This window comes from Orcinus orca, chromosome 16 (genome assembly GCF_937001465.1).
Source record: "Orcinus orca chromosome 16, mOrcOrc1.1, whole genome shotgun sequence".
Taxonomy (NCBI): Eukaryota; Metazoa; Chordata; class Mammalia; order Artiodactyla; family Delphinidae; genus Orcinus; species Orcinus orca.
In genome coordinates, this window is record NC_064574.1 from 80082828 (window position 1) to 80107210 (window position 24383).

Sequence of the window (24383 nt, forward strand, 5' to 3'; positions counted from 1 at the left end):
TTTACTTCCTCCTCTTTTCTTTGAGCTCATTCTATCACGCTTTTATAACTTTTTAAGCTGGATGCTAAGCTCATGGATTTTTAGTCTTTTATTTCCCCTCTAATATAAGCAACTAAGTTATTTCTTAAGAGGATTTTCCTCCCTGAGGACACGTGGGTTAAATACGCAGCTCCCCTACAGCCAAGAGAAGTGGGGCCTAAGCCGACTCCTCACCCCTCAACCTCTGCACGAGGACCCTCCTCAGGGAGAGGAGCCAGGAGCGGGGGAGGCAATTTGGAAGACTTAGCGTTTTCCTAGACAGTGTGACTGTCACTTCACTGAAGGGACTGCCTGATTACTGGACTAAAATAAACCTTAAATTGGACTGACCCTCCCCACCTCTGCCTCGCCAATCAGCTCGCTGGGTGTAAGAGTTAAACTCGATGACTTTGCTATAACAATTATGAATAACCATTATGACTGTATGATCCCAAACCTTTCAATCAAGGACAACAAATCGTTATTTACTAGTTTCTTCTAAAGGTATTTCCCGGGCATACCTTCCAGGGTCCCTCTCACCTTACGAACAGCAACAGATCCTGAAGAAAGGAGAGAGGCAAAGTGCTTTAAAAACTGGCCCCGGGGGAACCTGGCTGTCCCATCATTTATCAATAACCACTTTGAGAGCCCAAACACTTTTTGCTTCTCACTTGCTGCGTCGGGTGCTGGGAACACAAGGGCCAACAGAACAACATACAGTGGCTGCCTTCACACATTTTACAGACAAAAGGAGAACCGAGACAAAGTGACAGGTGGCTCTCGGGTATGATGACAAATGTGTCACAAATAGCTCGGAGCACACGATGGGGGGGTACCTGGCCCATCCTTTGGGGCTCAGGGAAGACCTTCCTTGAGGAAGTGAGCCAGGTAAAGAGGAAGGAAGAGGAACGTTTCAGGAAGCAGGTCAGCCGTGCAAAGGCCTGGGGGCCAGTGAGGACGCCCAGTGCACAAGGACCTGTCAGAGACTCAGGATGGCCATGTATGCTGGGACAGGAGGAAGGAGTGAGCGGACGCTAGAGAGGTGAGCAGTTAGTGAACCACGTGGGCCCCACAAACCACAGGCAGGAGGGCGTCTGGATTTACACCGAGGACCATGAGAAAACACCTAAGGGCGTAAACGGCACCCCGGCCCGGCTAGCGTTTCCCGTGACGTTATGACACACAATAAAGAAGTCTTCATGCAGGAAGTCTAAAGGCCTCTGTCTGTGAATTTCTCGCTGTCCGAAAACTTTACTTTTATTTTGTTTTGTTTTTTTCTTTTGGGGATCTCAAGTAAGGAAGAAATCTGTACAAATTCTGAGGCGAAGATTACCTTTTCACTAACACGGTACTTTCTTCTAGGGGAACTCAAGCACATTGGGATGAACTCAAAGAATATATCTGATAAATAAAACTGCAGCAGCAGACACTCGAGTGATGGGTACGAGAATGAGCCTCTGGTTACTAGAGAAGGTGGCTTTTTAGAAAAACACCGGGTCCCGCCCCATCTAAGCATCAGGACACGCTGCCCCTGGTCATCCCTGCACTCGTGGTCCCCACGTGCAGTTACCCGCTGCTATGCAAGCTCAGTCTTCAGAAACGAGCAGGATTTAGCCCCCTCTGCTCAAATCAGCTTATTGGAAAGCACACGTTATTTAACATAAATATAGCAATTAGCAGCAGCTTGGTAGATATTAACGGTGCTATAAAAATATTTACTTTTCAAATAGCCTTAAAAAAAAAATCAGGCAAATAGGAAGCCTAGATGTCTCACAGGCATTTTAAATTTAATATATATTGCCAGAAGTAAGCCCATCGCCCCAAGAGAATGTGGGATAATCTACACAACTGGCTTAGATTCTTTAAAAAAAAAATCAATAACAAAGGTGAGGGGGTGGAGAGAGTGTCTATATTAAAAGAGAAATATATATATATATATATATATATATATATATATATATCCCTCAAATGCAATGTAGAGCAGTTATAAAAGACATTTTAGGGGTAACGGGAAATTTGATTTTGGACAGAATATCAGATATTATGAAATTCGTGTTATTTTCCCAATTGTGATACTCGGGGTTACTGTGGAAATGCCCTTAATTTTAGGAGACGCCCATGCCGCTGAGGGTGTGGGGTGGCCGGCTGGCTGCAACTCACTTCCAAATGCTGAGCAAAGGGGTGGGGGGAGGGGAGCAAACGTGGCACAACGCTGACAGGTGAGGAGTCTGGGTAAAGGGCGCTCGGCCCTTCGTTATACCAGTCTTTCTACTTTTAGGTAGGTTGGAAATTTTTCAGAAAGAATGAAAAACAAGCAACCAACAGAAAGAGCACCCTGAGCTATTTCAACCAGAGAAACACTAAGCTGATGGGTCTCACAAAAGCTGCTGAACAGGTAGAAGAAGAGCTTAGATCACACGTGGGCAGGTGTAAGGTGATGGCTTTACTCAGAAAATGAGGGTTTGGACATGTAATTCTGAGGAAAGGGCAATTCAAGTCCTTCCGAGACGTGGGCTACTGATGTCCTTCTGTGCCTCAGGGAGCCAGGCACGGGGGACGACTTCCTGCGGCAGGAAATGATAAACAGAGAGAGGAGCCCCGCCTGCACCGCTCTCAAATCTGCAGCCATCGCCAGCCTCACCGCGGCTGCTGCCCTCACATGCAACCCTCGCCGTCCGGGAATCGCCTCTCCGCTCTCCGCCCTCCGCCGCCTCCTTGGATCCCGCACCTTCTGCTGTCACCCGCGCACTGAAGAGTTGGCCAAACGGCAGCCCCGATCTCTTGCCGGGAGCTCGGGGGGCCGGGGTCCCAGCCTCTCGGCACTCCCCAACTCGCCCCCTCAACTTCCCCGCATCCAGCCCCTCCTCCCGGGCTCTCTGTGAGCTGGGAAGCTGCAGGGACGCGAAATTTCTAAGGCCCCACCGGCGTGGGTTCCTTAGAGGGCTTGAAAACAGCCTTGCTCCCCCTTGCTGCTGTTACTAGGTCATCGTTCCTACAGGAGAAGCGGAGAGCGAATAATCCCCCCGACACGAACATCATTTCTGGTTTTCTGAAGTTCACAGAGTGTCTACACAAACGGCAGAGAAGGAGCAGGTGTGTCACCCACCCAGACCGCCCGCATAACCTGTGACGAACAGCATTCAGGGCACACAGGTCTCAGATGACTGGCCGCCTGCCTGCCACCTTGCCTGGCCCTTCTCTGGAAGGATCCACGAGAAAACGTTCCTTATACTGAGCCCAAACCTACTCCCCGTGGCTTCTGCCTGTGAAGCTCCTATTTCCCCCACGGCTGTGCAGGAAGGCACCAGACTGACAGAGCACATCCTTTCTGTGTGGGAGACTTCGTGGCTGCAGCCCCCATCCAGCTCAGGGGACCAGTGAGCTCGGGGAGGTCTGTGGGCTCCGAGGCTGGGGTCTGAACAAGCCCAATCCACCGTAGGAAGTGCGATACGCCGGCCACTGCTCCCCGGATTCCTCCGCCGCTTCTGACATCCCGAATCCCGCCTCCCCTCCCACGTGGGCTTTAATGGAGGAATCGGTGGAAACCTCACTTTGAGGAGCCCGTCACCTGCACGTGGATGGGTCGGGGCGGCTGGGGAGGCTCCCTCCAAGCAAGCACCTTCCGCCAGTGGCACTTACTTTACGAGAACAGAAAGAAAGCGTGATGAACAGGAAGGCGGCTCAGGATGCGAGAGAAACAGAAACGCTTACCTCCCCCTGGAAGCTCTTCAGCAGCGGCGCTACCTGCTTGCGCAAATCCTGGAGTGAGAAGGTGGGTCAGGAAGCAGCCATGGGAGAAGAAAAGAGAAGGAAACATTCGTTAAGGTCTCCTAAAAACTGCTTCGAATGTGGTGCTGGTTACCATTACATAAAGCAATCCCGGCGCCTCTCCTGCCCCGTTCCCTCCCTCATGCACGTAAATAATGCCAACTGTGCCCCGTTGTTTAAATGAACTCACTTAAGAACACCACTAAGCTTTATTTTCCCTGAATGTGCTGTGGACTACAGTTTTTGCTGGTGTCAGTCTAAGACAATTTGCTTAGAATACCATCGAATATTATAAGGTAGGTTTGATTTGCTTGTATCTGAAGTGGATTGGGGTCACCATCCTGCATTTTAGCTGCTACTTTGGGGCACGATGCATGGGAGATACATGGATTTTGAATCCATGTCTGATAGTCACTGGAAATTTTATCCTAAGCCACCAGTACCCGTTTCAGAACCTGCGAACATTTTATCTTATTTAAAATGAAGTAATTGACTAACACACAACATAGTGATTATAGTCAACAACGCTGTATTATAAACTTCAGAGTTGCTAGGAGATTAGATCTTAACTGTTCTCAGCATAAAAGGAATACTAACGACGTGACGTGATAAAGGTGTGAGCTAATGCTACTATGGCCATTATACTGTAATACATAAGTGATTGTACAAACCAACATGTTGTACACCTCAAACTTGCACAATCTTACATGTCAACTCTATCTCAACTTTTAAAAAACAGAAAAAAAATGAAGTAACGGAGAAAATACTTCAAACACTTTGAAAGGACTCGTATAAGGCAACATCTCCTTTACTGAGAGCTGGGGCATATAAGGTATTTACTGAGCCTGATCTATGTGCCAGACCCAGTTCAGCAAGTCTGGGCCAAGGCCTAAGCATCTACGTTTTCTTGAAGCTCCGAGGCCGATGCAGACGCCCAAGTAAAACTGCCTAGTATTGGTAAAGGTGTACCAATCCAACCATAACATGGGGAGAAAGTAAAACATTATTTCAGGAAAAGAGCCCCTGTGCTGTGGGAGAACATAAGAGGAAGGATAAATTCAGGTTAAAGAGATGAAGAGCAGTGTCGCAGAGGAGGCAGCATCTGAGCTGGGAAGACAGGTAGGATTTTTGTAGGGGCCAAGGAGAGGGCTCGGGACACGAATCCTTGGCCTCTCTGCCTCTGGAACGCTGCAGCTCTCTACGTAGCTCCGGCCCTGGGCCTACTCAGGCCCTGAGCTGAGCTGTGTGTACACACGGGCTCGCTGGCGTCTGCTCTTTTGGTAACTGCCTTTTGTGTTCCTCTGGCCAAGCACCCAAACGAAAGGGGCCTCCATCCCACGCTCTGAATCCAGCTCGAGACCACAGCGCACAGCTCTGCGGCGTTAGGAAGAACGACGGCTCCAGGTATCCTGTGCTCCACTGTTCTTTGTGGTTTCCCTCTGGACAGGGGCCTGTGACATTTTGGCGTCAGGAAGCCCTTCTAAGAATCTGAGGACAGCTATTGACCTTCGCCTCTGGGAGAAAACTCTGCAAATTACTTCACTGAGGGCTTCCTAACGCCCACCTACAGACCCAGGTGAGGCTCCCTTGTTCCAGCCCATGCGGTCGTATACAGTTGTCACCAGCTCTTTATGTTCAAATGTAACTTGATTAAATTTAAAAATTCAGCTTCTCAGTTGCAGGAGCCACATTTCAAGTACTCAGTAGACACATGAGGCTGGTGGCCACGGCACTGGACCGCAAAGACACAGGACATCTCCACCACTGCAGAGTGACCTAATAGACAGGGCTGTACCATAAGCTCTTTGCCAAACATAATTAACCCACACTGATTTGTATTGTAACCTGTGGAAGTATTTGCTCAAGAGGAATTATAGTTTCCCCTTTGATTATACATTTTCCTATAGGTTGCGTCCTTAAAGGTGACTTCCTTGGAGAAGTCCTTTTGTTCCTCCATTGGGTCATTTTCTCTATTTTTACACCAAACTCCATGGCAAAAAAATAATCAAACTCGTTGCCAGCCTCTTCTTAAATAAATAAGGCTATGTGCGGTGAGCACGGTAACGGCCCCCAAAGATGTCCATGTTCTCATGCCCAGAACCTGTGACTCTGTTAGGTTACGTGGTAAAAGGAACTCGGCAGTTGTGATTAGGTTAGGGACCCTGAGTTGGGGAAATGACCCTGGAGTATCCAGGTGGGCCTGATGTAATCACAACGGTCCTGATGAGAGGGAGGAGGGGGGTGAGAGTCAGAGGGGATGTGAGATGGAGGCGGAGGTCAGAACAACGGAGGGCACAAGCCAAGGCCTGCAGGCGGCCTGAGAAGCTGGAGCCTCTACAGGAACGCAGCTCTGCCCGGTAAAACCCATCCTGGACTCTGACCTCTGGCGCTGTCAGATGACAAGCTTCCATCGTTCTCGCCACCCAAGTCTGGTAGTTTGTTACAGCGGCAAGAGGAAACTAATGCACTATCTCATTTAGCCCACTGTGCTTTTTGGCAACATAGACGATAAGACAGAACACCGAAAGGGAGAGTGAGGGGCAAGAGGCTGCCGAGGGTGAAGAGTGACGGAGGAAAGATTACGGGCTGGCCCCAGGCAGGGTCAGTAAAGCCTACGTTTCCATCACGAGGAATAAGCCTGGCTTCTTTGGGAGAAACTCAGCCACTGCAGGTAACTACTTGGGAGGTCTACGCACAGGGAGCTCACTGTGTCCCCGGGAGGGGGTGACATGGCCTGGATTCTCTCTGTGTGTGTGTGTGGGGGGGGGGGGGACATGAAGGTGGAAACAGCCCTCAGGACTCTGAGGGGGGTGGGCCAGTCCCCTTGCCTCCCTCAGGAGGGGACAAGCAGGCAGCATGACTGCACTGAGGTACTTTGGTCACAAACTGCAAACACAAGACGATGGATGGAGTTTGCTGTTTGATTTCCCAAAAGGCTGACTGTGAGGAAGGCGACTCGTGACTGAGGTGTCAGGCATCCCCGGGGTCCACACTGACCACAGGTGGGGGGTACAGAGCGTTAACGGTGCGCGCCCTCGCTCGCACGGGGCTGTGGCGAATCTTCCCCTCAAAAGGCCACAGACTCATATTAATCGAATTTAAAAATAAGACATGAACAGGTCGAGGATGAGAACCTCTACGCAATGCTTGCCTCCCAACTGCTGGTGGGAAGCCATGTGCTTCGGGTGGCCTTTGACTTACCAGGGAGGCCTCAGATGGTCTGGGAGCCCTGGGCGTGGGCTGAGGGCCTGTCTTGCTCCACCTGACAGCTGGTGGCACCTGATGGCCCTCGGGCTCTTGAAAGGGGGACGGACCCCTAAGGCCTCCGACACACCTGAATTGGCTACTGCAGAACCGGAAGCAGCCAGGCTCCGATGTCAGGCATGGGATACGCTTCCCGCCCCCTCTCACCCCGAGTCTGTGAAGGGGGCTGTGATCAGAGTGAGGAACGTGCCCTCCTCCTTCCAGACTGGGGCTCGCATGAGGGCAGGGGATGGGTCTTGGTCACGCCCCCCCTCAAACTCCAGCATCCAACGCGGCGCCGGGGGATACTTTGCTGAGGAAACCTAGGCCCGAGGGGCCTGAAATCCAGAAGGGTGGGGACTGCGGAAGCTGGCTGTAGTCACGCCAGGGCCCTTGTCCCGGAGAGGCCCCCCACGCAGTCTGCTCCCCACAGCGCACAGCAGGGAGGGCTGCAGGGCGGCCCTGGGCTTGGTGCACACGGCACCCTCTGAGGCCACGGGCCGGTCAGCAGAAAGACCTCTGTTGCCTCTGCCTAGAACGGGCTGGTCACACCGAGGGGGAACTCCCAGGGCATGGAATGGGTGCGTGAGCAAATAAATTAAAGAGCAAACAATCTCTCAAAGTGTGTTAAGAACCGGGCAAGTGAGAGACTGCCCCGCCTGGATGTGAGCCCTCAAGGCCGGGGTCCATCTCCCAGGCCAGCGCTGCCAGCAGAGTGCGAGCCACCTGCGTGACTGACAACATTCAACAGCTCCGTTCGAGATGCAAAAAGAAACAGAGGAAACCAATTTTAGTTTCACTTCACCCAATATACCCCAAATATTGTCACTTTCTATGTAACCAGTATAAAAATTATTAACGAGATAGTGTACATTCTTTGTCGGCATCAAGTCTTTGAAACCGGGGGCGCATCGCCCCACCTCTCTGTTTGCACTGGCTGCATGTCAAGTGGCCCCTCGTAGCCGCACGTGGCCGGTGGCCACCACGTCGGGCAGCTCGGGGCTAAGCGATGTGCTCACGGATCAGGGCTCTCCTGGGGGAGACGGTTAAGGCCAGCGAGCCCCCCACCCCCTGACGGCCAGAGGCAGCGAGCGGTGAAAGAGCCAGAATCCGGAAAAGTAGGAGAGTCGGGGGAACACAAGGTCAAAAGGAGGCAGTTTCAGGAGGGAAAAGGTACTGGTGTCAAATGTCGCCACAGACGCCGGGCCTGGGAACACCGTCGGGTCGAACATCCAGGCAGCGCTGGAAACCAACGTGTGAGGGCTGAGGAAGAGGCTGCAGTGAGTGAGGTGGAGGAAGAAGTGAGACAGGGCTGGGGAGCCCCACGGGGAAGGGGGTCGCGGGCGGAAGTTAATGACAGGTCGCATTTGGCGAGTGTCTGAGCGAGGGGCTTCAGATACAGGACGTTCATTTGCTTTTCACTATAACTCTGCCAACCAAAGGGACTGGTACCCACACGTCACAGACAGGGATGCCCGAGGCTCTGAAAGGGAAGGAGACTTGTCCGAGGTCGCACAGCGGGAAGAGTCAGGATGTGAACCCAGAGCTCTCCCCAAGGCCCACGCCACACAGACATTTTGTAAAGGAATCCATCAGCTTGGACACCAGCACTGTGAGGGGCACACACGGACCACTCAAAAGGCTTGTAATGGGCCCAAACTCGGAGGGGAAACGGTGAAGCTGGATGGGGTCATGGAATGTGAGAGCTGGTAGGGGGCCAAGGCATTTGAGACCCTGCGAAGACAAGAGGAGGGAGAGCCGGAGTGGAGGTGCAGCCTTGGGGGCAGGCACCCGGGAGCCCTGGCGCTCAGCCCACAAAAGAGTGCCTCTTACTCGGCTCGCCCCGGGTCCACCCCAAGCCCCGCCAGACTGCACAGGGCCAGCCTCATGAGATAGCGTCCAGAGACGTCCCTGCACTGTCCTTTTAGAACAGGGTGCTCTTTTGCTCTCTGAACAGCACCAAAAGCTACGGCTGTTACCACTCCCAGTCATTGCAGGGGACCACGTGCCCTTCTGTGCAACTGCAAACTGAAGAAAACGGGGTCCACGCCAATCAAAACCCCACTGGCGGGACTTCCCTGGTGGCGCAGTGGTTAAGAATCCGCCTGCCATTGCAGGGGACACGGGTTTGAGCCCTGGCCTGGGAAGATCCCACATGCCGCGGAGCAACTAAGCCCCTGAGCCACAACTACGGAGCCTGTGCTCTAGAGCCCACGAGCCACAACTACTGAAGCCCGCGTGCCTAGAGCCTGTGCTCCACAGTAAGAGAAGCCATCGCAATGAGAAGCCCGCGCACCACAACAAAGAGAAGCCCCCGGTTGCCGCAACTAGAGAAAGCCCGTGCGCAGCAACAAAGACCCAACGCAGCCAAAAATAAATAAATTAATAAATTAAAACAAACAAACAAACAAAAAACCCACTGGTGTGAATGAGAATTAGGAAATTAACACAAGGTCAAGAAACTTAAATGTAGGATTACCACACTTAATTCAGCAACAGGTTTTCAGTGCTGTTTCAAATTTTCTTCAATTCTGTATCATTTACTGAGCAGAAAGCAGCGAACATCTTAACACGCAGACAGCGATGCCCTTGAGATTATTAATATCGGATGTCTGTTGGCAAAACCAGAGCACTGCATTGCTACCTTCTCTCCCTGGAGCACGTGGCAAATAATAAGCGATGTTTATCGAGAGGAGCTTCTATGTGAAAAGCATTTTCATTAGTCTCCAAACCACTGATTCACAACTCATTTTTCAGGTCAGAAAACTGAACTGAACAGTAAAATGCTATTGAGGAATTTTCTGTCTAATGACTACTGCTGGAGAAACCATTCTGATTTAAAAGCAAAACAGAAATGAAATTATGAAATCACCACGCAGGATTCAGTCACACCTGTGAGGTGGCAGCGAGTAACACAAGACACACAGTCTCTGAACCCAGATGGCCTGAATCTTTGACTCTCTGCCCATTCTGAGCACTTGGGTGGTCTCTGGAAGGCTCTGTTCCCTCTTCGGGACCTGGCACTCCCAATACCCATGACACTTCTCCCATCCACACTGACACGTGATGCCAGGGCCGGCATCACAGAATCTCATACCGTGGATTCAAATCTGGTGGCCACCCGGGCCCACCTCTGAGTCTTGGAAGGAACGGTGCCCAGGACATGGCTGTTTAGGTTTGGAAGGACAAGCAGATGAAGGGGAATAGCCAGGCCTCACGTGTAAACAAAAAGAGGCTATGAATTACAAATGCATCTTCCAGGAACTCCCTGGCGGTCCAGTGGTTAGGACTTGGCACTCTCACTGCCGGGGCCCAGGTTCAATCCCTGGTGGGGGACAAGCCACATGGCTCGGGGGTGGGGGTGGGGGGGAATGCGTCTTCCAAGCCATAAAATGATCTCTATTTCCAGAAGATTCTAAAGTCCAGATTTCCCGACATGTTCTACTCAGTTTTACAATGCCCTTTTCCCCCTCCCTTTTGCTTCTCTGTAACTCAGGTGTGTTTCTCTGGAACGACTCTGCCTACACTGAAGACTCCGACCGTCTGACTGCATCTCAGTGGCACCTTGTCCTCTGTGGCACAGACCAGGAGCGGGGCCCTGTTTTCTTCGGTGACAACAGGGTCTCCCCGAGAGCACTGGGGGCAGCGTGGAGGGAACCTGTTAAAGGCTCTCCTTTGCGGCTCCCGCAGGGCTGCCAGCATCCCCGCCCCGTGCGGGTACGGCAGTCGTTAGGGACCCAGCCCTGCGGCATCTGCAGAAGTGGCCTCATCCCTCCGGCTTCTGTTTCAGAACCACCTCGGCCCGGGTAACTCTCGGCCTCCCCCCTCTCCTGGTCTTAGCTCGCATTTCCTTCACTGTGTTCAGGTGCGGAAGGAGTTCAACCGTTGACAGGGGCCAGGCAAAAATATAAGCCTGGCCGGCATTTAAAACCCTAGGAAATGCTTATGCATGAGGAGGTCCCGTGCTACAAACCCGCCCGGAGCTGAAAACAGCTCCATATGAATTCACTAATCCCTCCTCGTTACTCAGGCCTCAAAACAAGGACATTCTGACTGGAAAATGTTTTAGGTGTTTATTCAAAGAAAATCATTCCATAACATAGCCTATTTCACTAAGTTTGATACCGTCAAGTGTAAGAGGTACTGTTATTTCATGCCACCCCAAGGGGGAAAAAATGCTGCTTATTCAACTGTGATGTCATTGATTTTCATCCTCGCTCTAATGTTGAAGACGGTGAAATGTGTAAAAGTGTATGTATTATAATTGATAAAATATGGCCACACAATGAACTAAAGTTAAAACAGATCCCAAGTTGTTTTTGTTTTTAAATGACGTGGCCTGTACTTTAGGTGGTGCAGCCGCGTGTTTTAAAAAGGGCTCTTGTCTTTCAGAGACGCCTACTAAAATATTTATGGATGAAATATGGTTTCTGTTTCAAAATAATTTAATGGGAAGGGGTAACGGGTGAGAATAAGGATGACACAAGTGTGTGTTGATCGGCGGATGATTGTTATAGATGGAGGATGGGACATGGGGTTCATTGTATTCTTCACCTTGGCCTGTGTATGTTTGAAATATAAAAGGTTTCCAAAACACTTGTATTTCACTCTGAGACCCGCGAAGCCTTCCGCTGACCAATCGCATAGGACAGGCCCGGAGAGAATTACGAGACTGGGGTGAGGGACTGCTGCTCTTAAATTACAGCCAAGCAACTAGTTAATTGTCTCCTTCATCGGGTTAACCTGGAAATCTAGGGTCGTCTGGTCCAATCTCCTGCCCGAGGTAGGGGACCCGTGGTGTCCTGGCCACACGGCTCACCCTCCCAAGGCCACTGTCCCTCCCGGGACAGTCCTGGTGCGAGACTGTGCCTCATTGTGGAATCGGGAGTTTTCAAGTACCGGCTCCAGGCACCACCTACCAAAGGCTGACGCTCAGAGGGAAGCTCTCCTGAGCACAAATGATGTTATTACTAGTAGCAATTTGTTGGTAAATAAATCACTTTAAAAAAAAAAAAAGGAAAGAAGAAAGATCAGATTCGAAGTGACTGCACTGTCACTGACTTGCTTAATAACGCATTTTCTTAGGGAGATCAGAGAAGCAGTTCCCCGCACCCCCGGGGGAGTTGAGCAGGGGACCGAGAATGGCTGAGCCTTCCCTCTTCTGGGCCTGGTGACGGAGCCCTGCAGGTATCTGAGGGCCCAGCTCACGTCTTTCCAACACCTCCCTCTGCGCCCCGAATCTTCTCTCCGGACCAAGTGCCACTCTCCCCACTCCTGTGTGACAAATCTCGGCACAGCCCTCGCTGGGGTCCTCGCTCCAGGGTCTCATGCTCCCCATTCTGGACACATTGTACGAGCAGCACCTAAGAAGCCCTCAGTCGTGTTGGAACAAAGTTCTAGAGAAGAAGAAAGCAACGGGGTCCTCAAAACGGCCACGGACAATACTCACTGCATCTCCCAGAGACCTTGGCTACCCCAGAATAAAGGTTCTAGGCGCTAGATATATAGATTATACAGATGCCAGATAGGAGCATTTGAATGGAATAATTTCTTTTTAAATCAAGAAATTTCCATAGAGAGTGTTTTCATAAAGAGAAATGCAAAGAAGTGTAATTTCAGAAACGGGGTCCATCATTTATAAATACATTAAAACACAGTAAACACAACATTGGATATAAGTACTGCAGTTTAACAACTGCAACTCTGCTAAAAAGTAAGAATAGCAAATTGGTGACTTTTTTTCAACCAAGATATTTAACCAAACTGAAACAAGAAAACGACCCCCTTTCTACAACTTAGAGCCCAAACACTGAAGACATATTGTTCAAAAGCATCTAGCTACCGATTCTCCCTTCGGATGTCCTTGGGATTCTAAAATATCCTGCTGATGGCCGAATCATCCTTATGATAAAGAAAAACCTACCAGTGTGTCACATCTAGGGCCAGCCTTACTGACTGTAGTATGCCAATCTGCTTTCGTATTGATAAGCCATCTCTTCCAAAAATAACCTCTCTGCATATCTGTCAAGTGTATTTTTATAAGGTCCTAATGGCATCAATGAGAGAATCATAATTATCCACAAAAGAAAGATCGTTCTTGGTACTTATGTCACTGAAGATGGCTGGAATTCTCCCTTTATCGTGTATACAAGAGCACAGACCAGGTATGAAGTTTTTCAGGCAAGACAATATATATTGTATAATGCACGCGTCGTAGAACTCAACTTAAAATGCAGTTCAGTGGAAAGCGAAGTTTCTCTTTGTTCCAGGATCCTGAAACCTTCGCTTCCCACCCTCATCATCTGGAGATGAGTCATGCAGCTATCAATGGAGCACCCTACTTCTGGTTACTTTTAGAGATGAACACATACTCCTTCCAGTCTTTGTGATAGAAAAGAGTAATTTTAAATGGCATTTAAGCTGAAGTGTTAAATAAAAAATATCTTTCTATACAACAGCAGACAGTATGTCCTGGCAATTTCTCAAAGACTTTAGTTCACAGATTTGAGAAAATTCCATTAGCTTTAATTATTTATCAGCGGTCAATTTAGATTATGGCTCTTGACCTATTTTTACAGTGTATGGGCCACCCGGCAATGAAATAAATGAATAGTCCTTTTTTTACAATGGTTGATTTTTCTGAGATAATAGAAATCGAGTTGAAAGGAGGAATGAAACCCCAAACATGTAATTACCACAATATATAACCAGCCACGCCGCCTTTGTAGCTGGATAAAATGCACATCTTTGTGAGTTTTTTGGTTATTAAATAAGATTACCTTGAAAGGGATAAACTCACTCATGCTATAATTTCTTCCCATTTAAATTTCTTTGCTCCATTTAAAACATGTTCTGTATCTCGGCAGAAAGGCTCTAATACTGATGGATGTGTCTTCAGCGCTGTGCCTAATAAAACTGCATAATGGGAAGGCCTGGCTCTGTGGAGCTGAGCAGAGGGGAGCTCGTGCAGGGCTTGCACGGAGGGTTCCTGGGGTTGAGTGGCAAGGACCAGCTAAGGGCATCCGCAGGCAGAGGATGGACACCCAAGGAGCCAGGCAGTGCAGAGGACCGCTGAGCTCCTGGGTGACAGCCAGTGGCGGTCTTCTTTAGCGAAACTCGTTTGACGATGAAAAGTGGCAGGTTTATCAGACGGGTGATGCCCCAACCTGGCCCTAAGGTGATGAAGGCTGAGGATGGTGCCTGGGACACAGGTTCGAGATGCACAGAGGCTCTGGTTTGAAGGCAGCACGTGGCGGCAGCTCAGTGGTACGGGAGAGCCCGAATGCCCCTAACGGTGGGGTCTGGGACCACTGGATGCCTCAGACCCTTCCAGGGGTCCATGAGGTCAGAACTATTTTTGCTGTTTTCCTTTTCCGCTCTCATTCTCACAGACATGCCCAGTGGAGTTTTCCAGACACTGTGTCACGTGTGATGATGTCATCACCCTGAAGTGCTGGCACGTGTGCTTGTGACTTCTTGTGCTTTAAAAACATCTCTAACATGGTCACTACTGATAGATATCCACACGGACACAAACGCTCTCTGGAACCCTCAATATTAAGAGACCAAAATGTTTGAGAAATAGCAGCTTTAAGGTTTTAGTCTCGGAGAGGAGAACTGGTCGCTGTCCAGAGGTCAGGCCTGTGGGTCCGCTGATGACTTGCTGGCGTCCCTTGAAGCAGCTGGGCCAGCCAGCCACCTCTGGGCCCTGGAACCCTCCCCTGCGTCTCGTGGCACCTGGCTCTCCTGGCCTGAGATGGCATCACGCCTGCCGGTGGCGCAGAGACTTCCTGCAGGACTCTTGTTGGCCAGGAGTTCAGTGGTGGGGCCGGGAAGGAGGCCACCTCAGGTTCCTCTAATTCTCTAATTATGTCCGATTTGCCTTTAGGTCTGATTTCAAAATATTCTTCCAGGTCCCTTTCTGAAAAAAATGCTCGTGTCTAAACCTTGAGTTTTATTTCAGAACTATGAAAATACTGCTGTGATTTCTTTATGTATCTACACATCAATAGGTTTTGAGTTTGTCAAAGAGAAGAAGCACGTATTATACACGTAATGTATTATAAAACCAGTTGAGCATTTACTCCGTGCAGTGAATGAGCTCACTGCAGTCCCTGCCCTCCTGGGGCTTACCTCCTAGTGCGAATGATGAACCAAGTCTAGACAGGTGCCCAGTAGACTGCTGAGGGGCCTACACACCCCGACTCCAGTCCTGGGACCATTGATGGTGCCAGGCCCAGAGGAGACACTCGTGAATACTTGTGGATCGAATGAGTGAACAAAAGATGCTCTTCCCAGAATCACAGCCAAGCTGACCCTTCACGGGACCTGCTGCAAAGGGGATCCACGTGCTGGACGGGACGTGCCTGAAGTGCCTTTTTACCCTGGGACCCTCCGGAAGGAACCAGGAAGCGTGACTCTCACTTCCCCGCACACCCGCACCGTGTCGTTTACTCTGGACCTTCGGCCCTGCTGACATTTAGACAAACGAGCTATTTTGGATTAGAACGCAGATTAAGCCTTCAGTTTAGTGCTTCTACTTCTAGGAATTTATCCATCAGGAAGATCAGAGATGTAGGCAGAGATCTATGTATAAGAATGCTTAGCATGTGTTTGGAAGAGAGAAAAACCAGAAATAATGTAGATGCCGACAGTAGGGGGTTACTTACTACATAAAGGTTCGTAAAGCAATACAGCGGCACATTAGGTAGTCAGTAAGATTATTTTTCAAAGGACGGCTGATACCACGGACTAAGGCACACGACTGCCACCTGTTCAACAAGTATTTGTCAAGTAGATGTTATAGGCCCCCAGGCACCGCTACAGGTGCTCCTTCAATCATGAGCGAAACCAATCGGTCCCTGCACCTCGTGGGGCGCCTGTTCAGCAGGGAGAGGGACGTCAGTCACTGACCACCCACAGGAGTGCACTCCACGCGGTCAGCCCCGTAAGGAGGAGGGTCGTGGCGCTGGGGGTCCGTTTATGAAGCCGACCTGGCTGGGGCAGCAGGCACTTCCTGCAGGACGGAGGAAGGGGCGCCTGAGCCCAGATCTGGAGGATGATCAGGGGTTAAATGGGGAGAAAGAGGGGAACAGAAGCCATAAACTGCAAGATGGGTTTACAGTATGACCCCCACGTTGTAAAAATGGATAAACGCACACCTGTACGTGTTTGGAAAAGGATGGTGAGAACTACGTGAGGGTTAAACAGTAGATGAATGGGATTAGGGCTTATTTCTCACTTCTTCGGCTTAAAATAAATTATATCCTTTTAATCTCAAAAGCGTTCTTTTAAAAATTAAGGATGAGGGTTGAGTGATAGCTCAAAAAAGTAAGATGACCTTAAGGTTTACAGAGCAACTGGGTTACCCCCCGCTGTGGCTCCCCAGTGGCAGAATCCCCAGACTCGGTGCTGTCCACAGGGCCAAGCAAACAGCCAGGCATTATTTCAGCCTGTGCTCAGCCCACAAAGAAAATAAATACGGTACCTGCTAATGCATAGCTCAACTAGACATATGTCTCCAAAGGAGAATTATTTTATAAGTACAATAAATATTAGCAGGAAACCTACTGGCCCACCACACGCTTTACATTTTTTTCATTACATAAGATACTACGGTTGCGGGAAAACCATGCTACAAACGATATGTACAGCATAATCTCTATTGTTTTAACGTATGTAATATTTATGAACCAAAAAAGATGAGAAAGATCTAAAGCATCAGCGCTAACATTTATGTCTTGGATTACAGGTGACTGATTACTATCTTCTTTAAATGCAAATCTCTGTAATGAACATTCATACGTTTTGTAAATCAGAAGATAAAGTCTCAGATCTCAGACAATAATGGGGACACTTAAAACATCATCTCACCAATAAAGATGTTAAAAATATATATATATTTGCTACCAAACTTACTCAAAAAGGAATAAAAGTCAGAACCATGAAAAACAAAACAAAACAAAACAAAACATCACCTCAAACCAGCACCAAAGGGGCAGAGACAGACCCTACACACAGATCCTGGACTCAGCAGGCAAATCATAAAACGAGGACAGATTTCACCAGGGAGACCGAGAAAGGAAAGGTTTAAAATCAGATCTCATACAGAATGGATAAACAATAAGGTCCTACGGTAAAGCACAAGGGATTATATTCAATATTCTGTGATAAACCATAATGGAAAAGGATTTTAAAACAAGAATGTGTGTATACACACACACACACACACACACACACACACACACACACACACCTGAATCACTTTGCTGTACAGCAGAAATTAACACAACATTGTAAATCAACTATATTTCAATTTAAAAAAAAATCAGATCTCAGTTGCGGCGTGCGGGACCTTCGTTTCCGCCTGAGGGATCTTTAGTAGCGGCATGTGGGATCTAGTTCCCTGACCAGGGGTCGAACCTGGGCCCCCTGTATTGGGAACACGGAGTCTTAGCCACTGGACCACCAGGAGAGTCCCTCTTTCCCAGATCTGATCTCAGTTTTCTTTGTTTTCCCACCCGAAGGCCTTACTTCAAGTTTATTCATCAGCTGTGTGCAACTAGCTTACCTAAAATTAAGCAGCATGGAAAAGATAGACCTTTGTCTTGGCTTAAAAATCAGTACATATTGTTTACTAATATTTACTCGCTTCACAGAGCTGCTCAGAGGAATAATTAATAATGTACGATGGGAAAATCTACTAGCAGATGCAGAGCACACTGTAAATGCTTTTTCAGACACCCACTCAAACGCACACATGGCAACAAAGGCAGGATCCTTCAGCCACAGGGTCCTGTGCTTTAGCAGCAGAACGAGGTTCCTAGTGACCCCCAGGCAACCAGAAAGCCCCACAGACCTTCAGCCACAGGGTCCTGTGCTTTAGCAGAAGAACGAGGTTCCTAGTGACCCCCAGGCAACCAGAAAGCCCCACAGACAAGGCATCCAAACAGGGATATTATAATTTTTTCATGCAGTTTCTTTTTTGGAAAATACTACTGCGTATGAAATGCAGGCCATAATTTCTTAATTTCTAAATGGATTTATTTATATCATATGGCTGAAAACCAAGCCTAAGAAACATGTGACTCAGTGGCAACTAGGGAATTTAAACCTTTGGAATCAGACTTTATGTTTAAAGATGCTCAGAGGCTTCCCAAGGGATTACCCCAACCTAGCAATTGAGGAGAAACAAAAGCTTCCAGAGCAGAGAGACTCCCTGGGGGCTTCCTGGCCTGGGTACACTTCGGCATCCCGGATGGCCGGCTAGCACGCTCCAGGGAGGGGACCCGACTTCACTCCAGCAAAGGAAGTCCGTTCAAGGGCACCAAGGAAGCACCTCCTTAGTTTCACCCAGGCTTCTCCAGCAGGCCCTCAGAGACCCCAGAGGTCAGGGATGAGGGCTATGATGCCCGGCAAGGGCAGGAGGAAAGGTGAGTTACCCATCCCGCTGATCGAGCTGTGGCCTCGAAGATGACTTCATCCAGTGACTCTCCCACAGCTCGAGTCTGCACAGCTCGAGGACCCTGTTTAAAACATCTTCTTGGTAGTTCCGAAGCACGTGTGTCATTTCAAAATTAGCACATTTCACGGGAAATCCTGGGGGGCATGCGGTTGCCGTGTCGTGGGGATACCCAGTGTCCCTCACGCTTGCTCTCTGGGATGCTGTAATGTCGCTTCTACAGGCGTGGGGAGCGGCAACCCACTGAGAAGTCCAGAGAGGTCGGGCCCGTCCAGGTCTGCTGCTCGGAGCAGTGCTGCGGGCCTGGATGGCAGGAACCAGGCACAGCTCGGAAGCCGCTGGGCTGGAAGGAGGTACACGCCTAGGTGCTCATCTGTAACCCTGTCCCTGGAAATGGAGCCCTGAGTTACACCTACCTACCTACACACCTCAGCAAGAAGGGTGTGTCCGTGAGCAGCTCAGCCGCAAAAGCTCAGACCCCTGTTTCTGGCATGAGAGCAAGAGCTGCTGCTGCGGGAACCTACAGAGAATCTACAGAAAGTTGCTAACGCTTAGAGAGTGATTCTGCTTTGGTAAACAAATGGCTTTCCAATACTTTTGGAATCCCTCTTTCTCAGGCCTGTTACCAAATACTTTTACACAGTCGTGGAATTTTCTTTTGAATTCACAGCATGGCCTCTTTGTAGTGAAACCATTCAGGAGAGAGATCAGTTTAACAGATTCTATATCTCTTGGCTGAAGGCTTTAGTCCTGCTGATGAATCACTGAGAAGTCCATAAATGCCAAGAGCATCTGCTTGGACTTCTTTTATTACCATATATGGCAAATATACATCTATTTATCTCCCAGCATCTCCATTTGAGCTTTGGTGTTTTTCCTACCTTATTATTGTTCTTAAAACTTTCTCTTGACCTACAGCTTGGCCACACAAGACAGTACTGCCGGTGGCAGTCCTGACGTAACCCCGGGCTGGGGCGGTTGTGCTTTTTTCTGGTTTGTTTTTTTTTTTTTTTTTGGTACGAGGACAGAATGTCTCACGTCGGCGAATACTTGAGGTAGGTCAAAGTACCTGGCTGTTTAGAGTCTTGCTACATCTCAGCTGAACAATATGAGGCTGTAAGAATTTAACCTGAACAGGTTTTCTCCCCCAAGGAATCGTGCTTCTCATCACACGTTCAGGAATCAGTTGAGAAACAGTGGTTGGCGCTTTTTTTTTTTTTTTTAACATATTCGTTAAAGAGATAAATATCAAAAATATTTTCAGGCTTCTAAAAGCTGGCTGTGGGGAAATTCCACGACTGGCTAAGAGTTTAAGAATTCTCTGGTGGAACGCTTCCTGCGTGCATGCATTCATTCATTCATTCATTCACTCACCCAATAAACGTGTACTGAGAATCAAGCTTATAGAGATGTGAAGATGAGCGGCCCCAGGCCTGCCCACCCCCGAGGACAGAGTGGGAGCAGGACACATGGGCGGTGGGGGGCGGGGGGCGGGGACGACAGAGTGCATCAGGTTTCAGAGAGAGATAGCTTTGCAAGTGCCAAGTCTTTTTTTTTTTTTTTTTTTTGCGGTACGCAGGCCTCTCACTGTTGTGGCCTCTCCCGTTGCGGAGCACAGGCTCCGGATGCGCAGCCTCAGAGGCCATGGCTCACGGGCCCAGCCGTTCCACGGCATGTGGGATCTCCCTGGACCGGGGCACGAACCCATGTCCCCTGCATCGGCAGGCGGACTCTCAACCACTGCGCCACCAGGGAAGTCCAAGTCTTTTTTTAAAAAAAAATTAATTTTATTTATTTATTTTTGGCTGCGTTGGGTCTTCGTTGCTGTGCGCGGGCTTTCTCTAGTTGCGGTGAGCGGGGGCTGCTCTTCGTTGCAGTGCACGGGCTCTAGGCATGCAGGCTTCAGCAGTTGTGGCACGTGGGCTCAGTAGTTGTGGCTCACGGGCTCCAGAGCACAGGCTCAGTAGCTGTGGCTCAAGGGCTCTAGAACGCAGGCTCAGTAGTTGTGGCACGCAGGCTCAGTAGTTGTGGCACGCGGGCTCAGTAGTTGTGGCTCGAGGGCTCTAGAGCGCAGGCTCAGTAGTTGTGGCGCGCGGGCTTAGTTGCTCTGTGGCACGTGGGATCTTCCCGGACCAGGGCTCAAACCCGAGTCCCCTGTCTTGGCAGGTGGATTCTTAACCACTGCACCACCAGGGAAGCTCCGAAGCGCAAAGTCTTCAGACATAACCTTTAAAAGACGCTGAAGGCCCACAAAAGAGAAGTGAAGAAAACCGGCTGGAGAGCACGGCGTTCAAACATTCAGGTGCCCAACCTGAGGCTGGAAAGATGCGCCTGCAGATGTGCACGGGAGCCTAAGACACGTGACTCCGTCTCATCAGGTGGCTCCTTGAGACGCTACATAAACAAAAGGTGTCTGATGGGAACGTTCATATACCTGGAGGACCACTGGAAGGTCCATTTATAAAAACAAATCACACAAAACCAACAAGATGGTAACCTAAGCTTAAAACTTAATGTGGTGAAATTATTTTGAAAGACCCCTTAGAGGAGTCCCTTCTGGAGTCGTCCAAAATTACCTGTAACAAAGTATGGATTTCAAATTCAAGTGTCTGGGCAGAATAATAAAAACTCCCCCCTCGAGTGAGGGGGCATAACTCAGTCTCCTGCCCTGACCGCGTACCAGCTCCACACGGCAGTTCCCTCCCAGACGGGGTTAACAGAAGAGGTCGCCTTCTGACTCCCAAATACCAGCGCCATCCTCAGGAAGCGTCAGGTCAGACCTTTTGAGAAAGGCATTTCTTTCTGGTGGTCCTGGAGAAAGAGTTCAGGGGAATGAATGGTTTCTGCAGGACAGGGGATCATGGGATCACACACGCCCTCGTCCGAATGTCCCCCCACGTCACGCCTGGGCTCGCAGCGCTCTGATGCACCTGCTCTGATGGACATCTTAGGATTCTTTCTTTGTAACACGAGGCTCTTACCCAGCCCCCCCGACGTGGTAGCAATGCCGTGAGAATAGGTGGCACTGTGGATCTGCTATAAGATGATATATTCAGAGAGGGCTTCTAGACAAAACATCCTTCGGAGGAGTTATAGAAATAAATTTCAATAAATTCAAATGTAATACATGCCTTGGGCCAAGCAATGTAAACTGACAGTGTCTGAATGGTACCTTCTGGAAGAGTTCTCAGGTTAGCAAGTCACTGGGGTCCACACACACGATCCCCCCCCCCCCCCCCCGCCCCGAGCTCCATCAGTGCTTCACCGGGGCCTCTTTTGGACACTCTTTTCATGTAGCTACGCACACACACACAGACACACAGGGACACGCGCCAACAAACCAACTACCCCATCACTACCTGTCTCCTTCCTCTTCCCTCCAGACTACACACTCCCCTGGGTGTGGCCTTGTAAACAACAGACGCCCAATACCCTACTGCCTGAACGCAGATCTGATTCACGAAATGCTGTGCACGGTTCAGTCGCTCTGTGAAATCTCCCTTTCTTATGTAAGTACATCTGCAAAGTCATCCTCACAGAAAAATTCAACTTGACCTGGGCTGGAATCTCAGCTCTGCCCTTGAATAGCTGAGTGAATTAGGCTGCTTACTAAACTTCCACCTCTCTGCACCTCAGCCTTCCCTCCTGTTAGGTAGGAAGGATGTTGCTAGCCTATGAGAACACTGTCTGGCACACAGTAGGCAGCCTGGAAACATTTCTGAATGAATGAACACAGTAGGTCCCGAACGTGGCTGTTACCATGACGATGGCAACGAAGATCATGACCTTGTCCGCGTCCACAGACGCCAACGCTCAGAGCCCCTGAACCTCTACATGGTCTGCAAAGTGTACCTTGCTCCAGGTGGGCACTCAGGTAGTCTCGCCTGATTGACAACAAGGCTGTCATTTCTTCCCCAGCACTTAGTCGAGGGACTGGCATTTACGGGGCGTTCCCTCCAGGCTGCTGACGTCGGGGTGGCCAGCGCGCTCTCTCAAACCCCCGGGCTCTCAAGTTCTACCCTAGCCGCTCCCTCAGGCCGCCAAGTGCGGCTCATGGCATCTTCCGCAGGGCTTGGCAGACAGGGCTTTCCCAGACAGAGATTTCCAAAGGTGATGCCTGCCTGCTACTCTGTGGCCAGGGAAGGCCGGTTTCCTCCAGTGTTACCCCAAACTCGGCGCCTTGCCCTCTTCCCCCAGAGGAAATGGAATGACTTCCCATCCCCGTCCCGAGGGCACCCGGCATTTCTATGTCAGGGAAGCCGGCGCTGACAGCATGGGAGGCCGTTCACCATGTTTTTCTCTTTTTTAAGAGGCCCACCATTCTGAAAGTTTGGATCAGAGGGATCTTTCGTTTTCAAGCTCCCCATGTGTGCTGGAGACACTCTCTTTATATGCTGTAACATGTACCGAAGAGAGATTAAGCTAAGTGAGGCAGCCATTCACGAAGGCGCGCTGAAATGACGCCTGCTAATCTTTTAAATGGCAAGAACGTTATGCAATACAAAAGGAATCTTAGTCATTCTAAAGCTTTTACCCAAGGAAGGAACTTTAAATTTATAGAAGCACACACTAGAGATAAAGAGGTTGAGAAAGGCTGGGCGAACCGTGTCCCCCACCCTGGTGTGGGGAAGCATAACGACCCCGTGGTAAGAGAGAAGGGGCAGAGGGCAGAGGGCAGAGGCCAAGGCCTAGCCTGGGTCCTAGCTCGCTTGAATCATTTCACTTATGGAAAAAGCCTCGGCTCCCTGGTCTGGACTGAGTGGCCCTGCTGCCCCCGCACGCCTTTCTGTCGCAGGTCCTTTAGAGTGGTGGGGACACCTGGCCGCATTCCCCGAGGCGTGCTCAGGGCACCGCTCCTGAGGCCAGCCTGGTGGCGGGCACTGTACGGGGCCATCTCCTGTCTGCGTCGGAACAGCCCTGCAGGTGCCTGCGATTATCCTCACCATGTAAAGAGGAAATCTGGGGCTTGGAGAGGCTGTGTTTCACCTGAGGCCATTTGGCTATGATGCAGACTCGGGGCCCGGCTGGCGCCAAAGCCGCTGCGCCGTGCTGTCTCCAAAGCTATATTTCACCCAAAGCTGCCACCCGTAGCAGGCCCCACCTGGCTGCTACGACTCGGGACATCCCTGGACCTGCTGGAGCACGCAGCCCAGGGGTTCCCGAGCTGCGTCCTCTGCCGGCTCTCTGGAACCCTGACCTCTGCCCTGGGGAACAGGAAGTCTGCTCCTCTGGAAGGTCAGTAGCAGAGGTGCAGAGCGTGGCCCCAAGGTGGCTCCCTGGGGGCCACTGCCATGAGGAGGATGACAACAAAATCGAAAAGAGATCCATTTCTTGGTGGAAAAGCGAAGGTTCCCCTGCAGCCTCGTCTCCTTGCTGCTCGGTGCCTCGTGCCCCCAGTGCACAGCGGTCTCTTGCTGTGGTCGAGGCAGTGATGCTGAATCTGATGACTGGATGGCTTTATGCCATCTCTGCCACACGCATCTCGTTCCAGATTAAATCAGTTTCTGAACATGGAGGGCCAAACTCATTCGCTGAGAACATTACTTTGCCTGAAAAAACAAATCCCTTCTACCTGGATTCTAACAAGCGCCGGTGTTCCAGGGTTCCCCTTAAAGGCAAGAGTGTGGTGTGTTTAGCAACAAGAGATTCTAATAAGGTTTCCCTGTTTAAACAGTAATGAGACGACTGTCCTGGTGGTTAAAAAACAGGTTACCAACTGGAGCTTCTAAAGCTGGTCTAAACCAAAGGAGGTGGCCCCCTGTGTGCCAATCAACCCCCGCCAGGCTTTTTTCTTCTCCATTCCCAGGTTAAAAGGAGAGATGCTGAAATGAAACTTATGTGGCTTTCTTTCTGAAAGGCGGCAGCTCCTCCCGGGAACGTTACTGCTTCCCTA

General features: G+C 50.0%; 1 protein-coding gene across 6 annotated transcripts in view; it reads right to left on the reverse strand.

The window, feature by feature from the left end:
• The window catches only part of CUX1 (cut like homeobox 1), a 373427-nt gene that overhangs the window by 195989 nt on the left and 153055 nt on the right, over nt 1-24383 (reverse strand). For all 6 annotated transcript variants that reach the window (XM_049698866.1, XM_049698865.1, XM_049698864.1 and 3 more), the window contains exon 3: nt 3730-3777. In XM_049698866.1, the coding sequence (XP_049554823.1) occupies nt 3730-3777 (48 nt within the window). The remainder of the gene's footprint in view (nt 1-3729; nt 3778-24383) is intronic.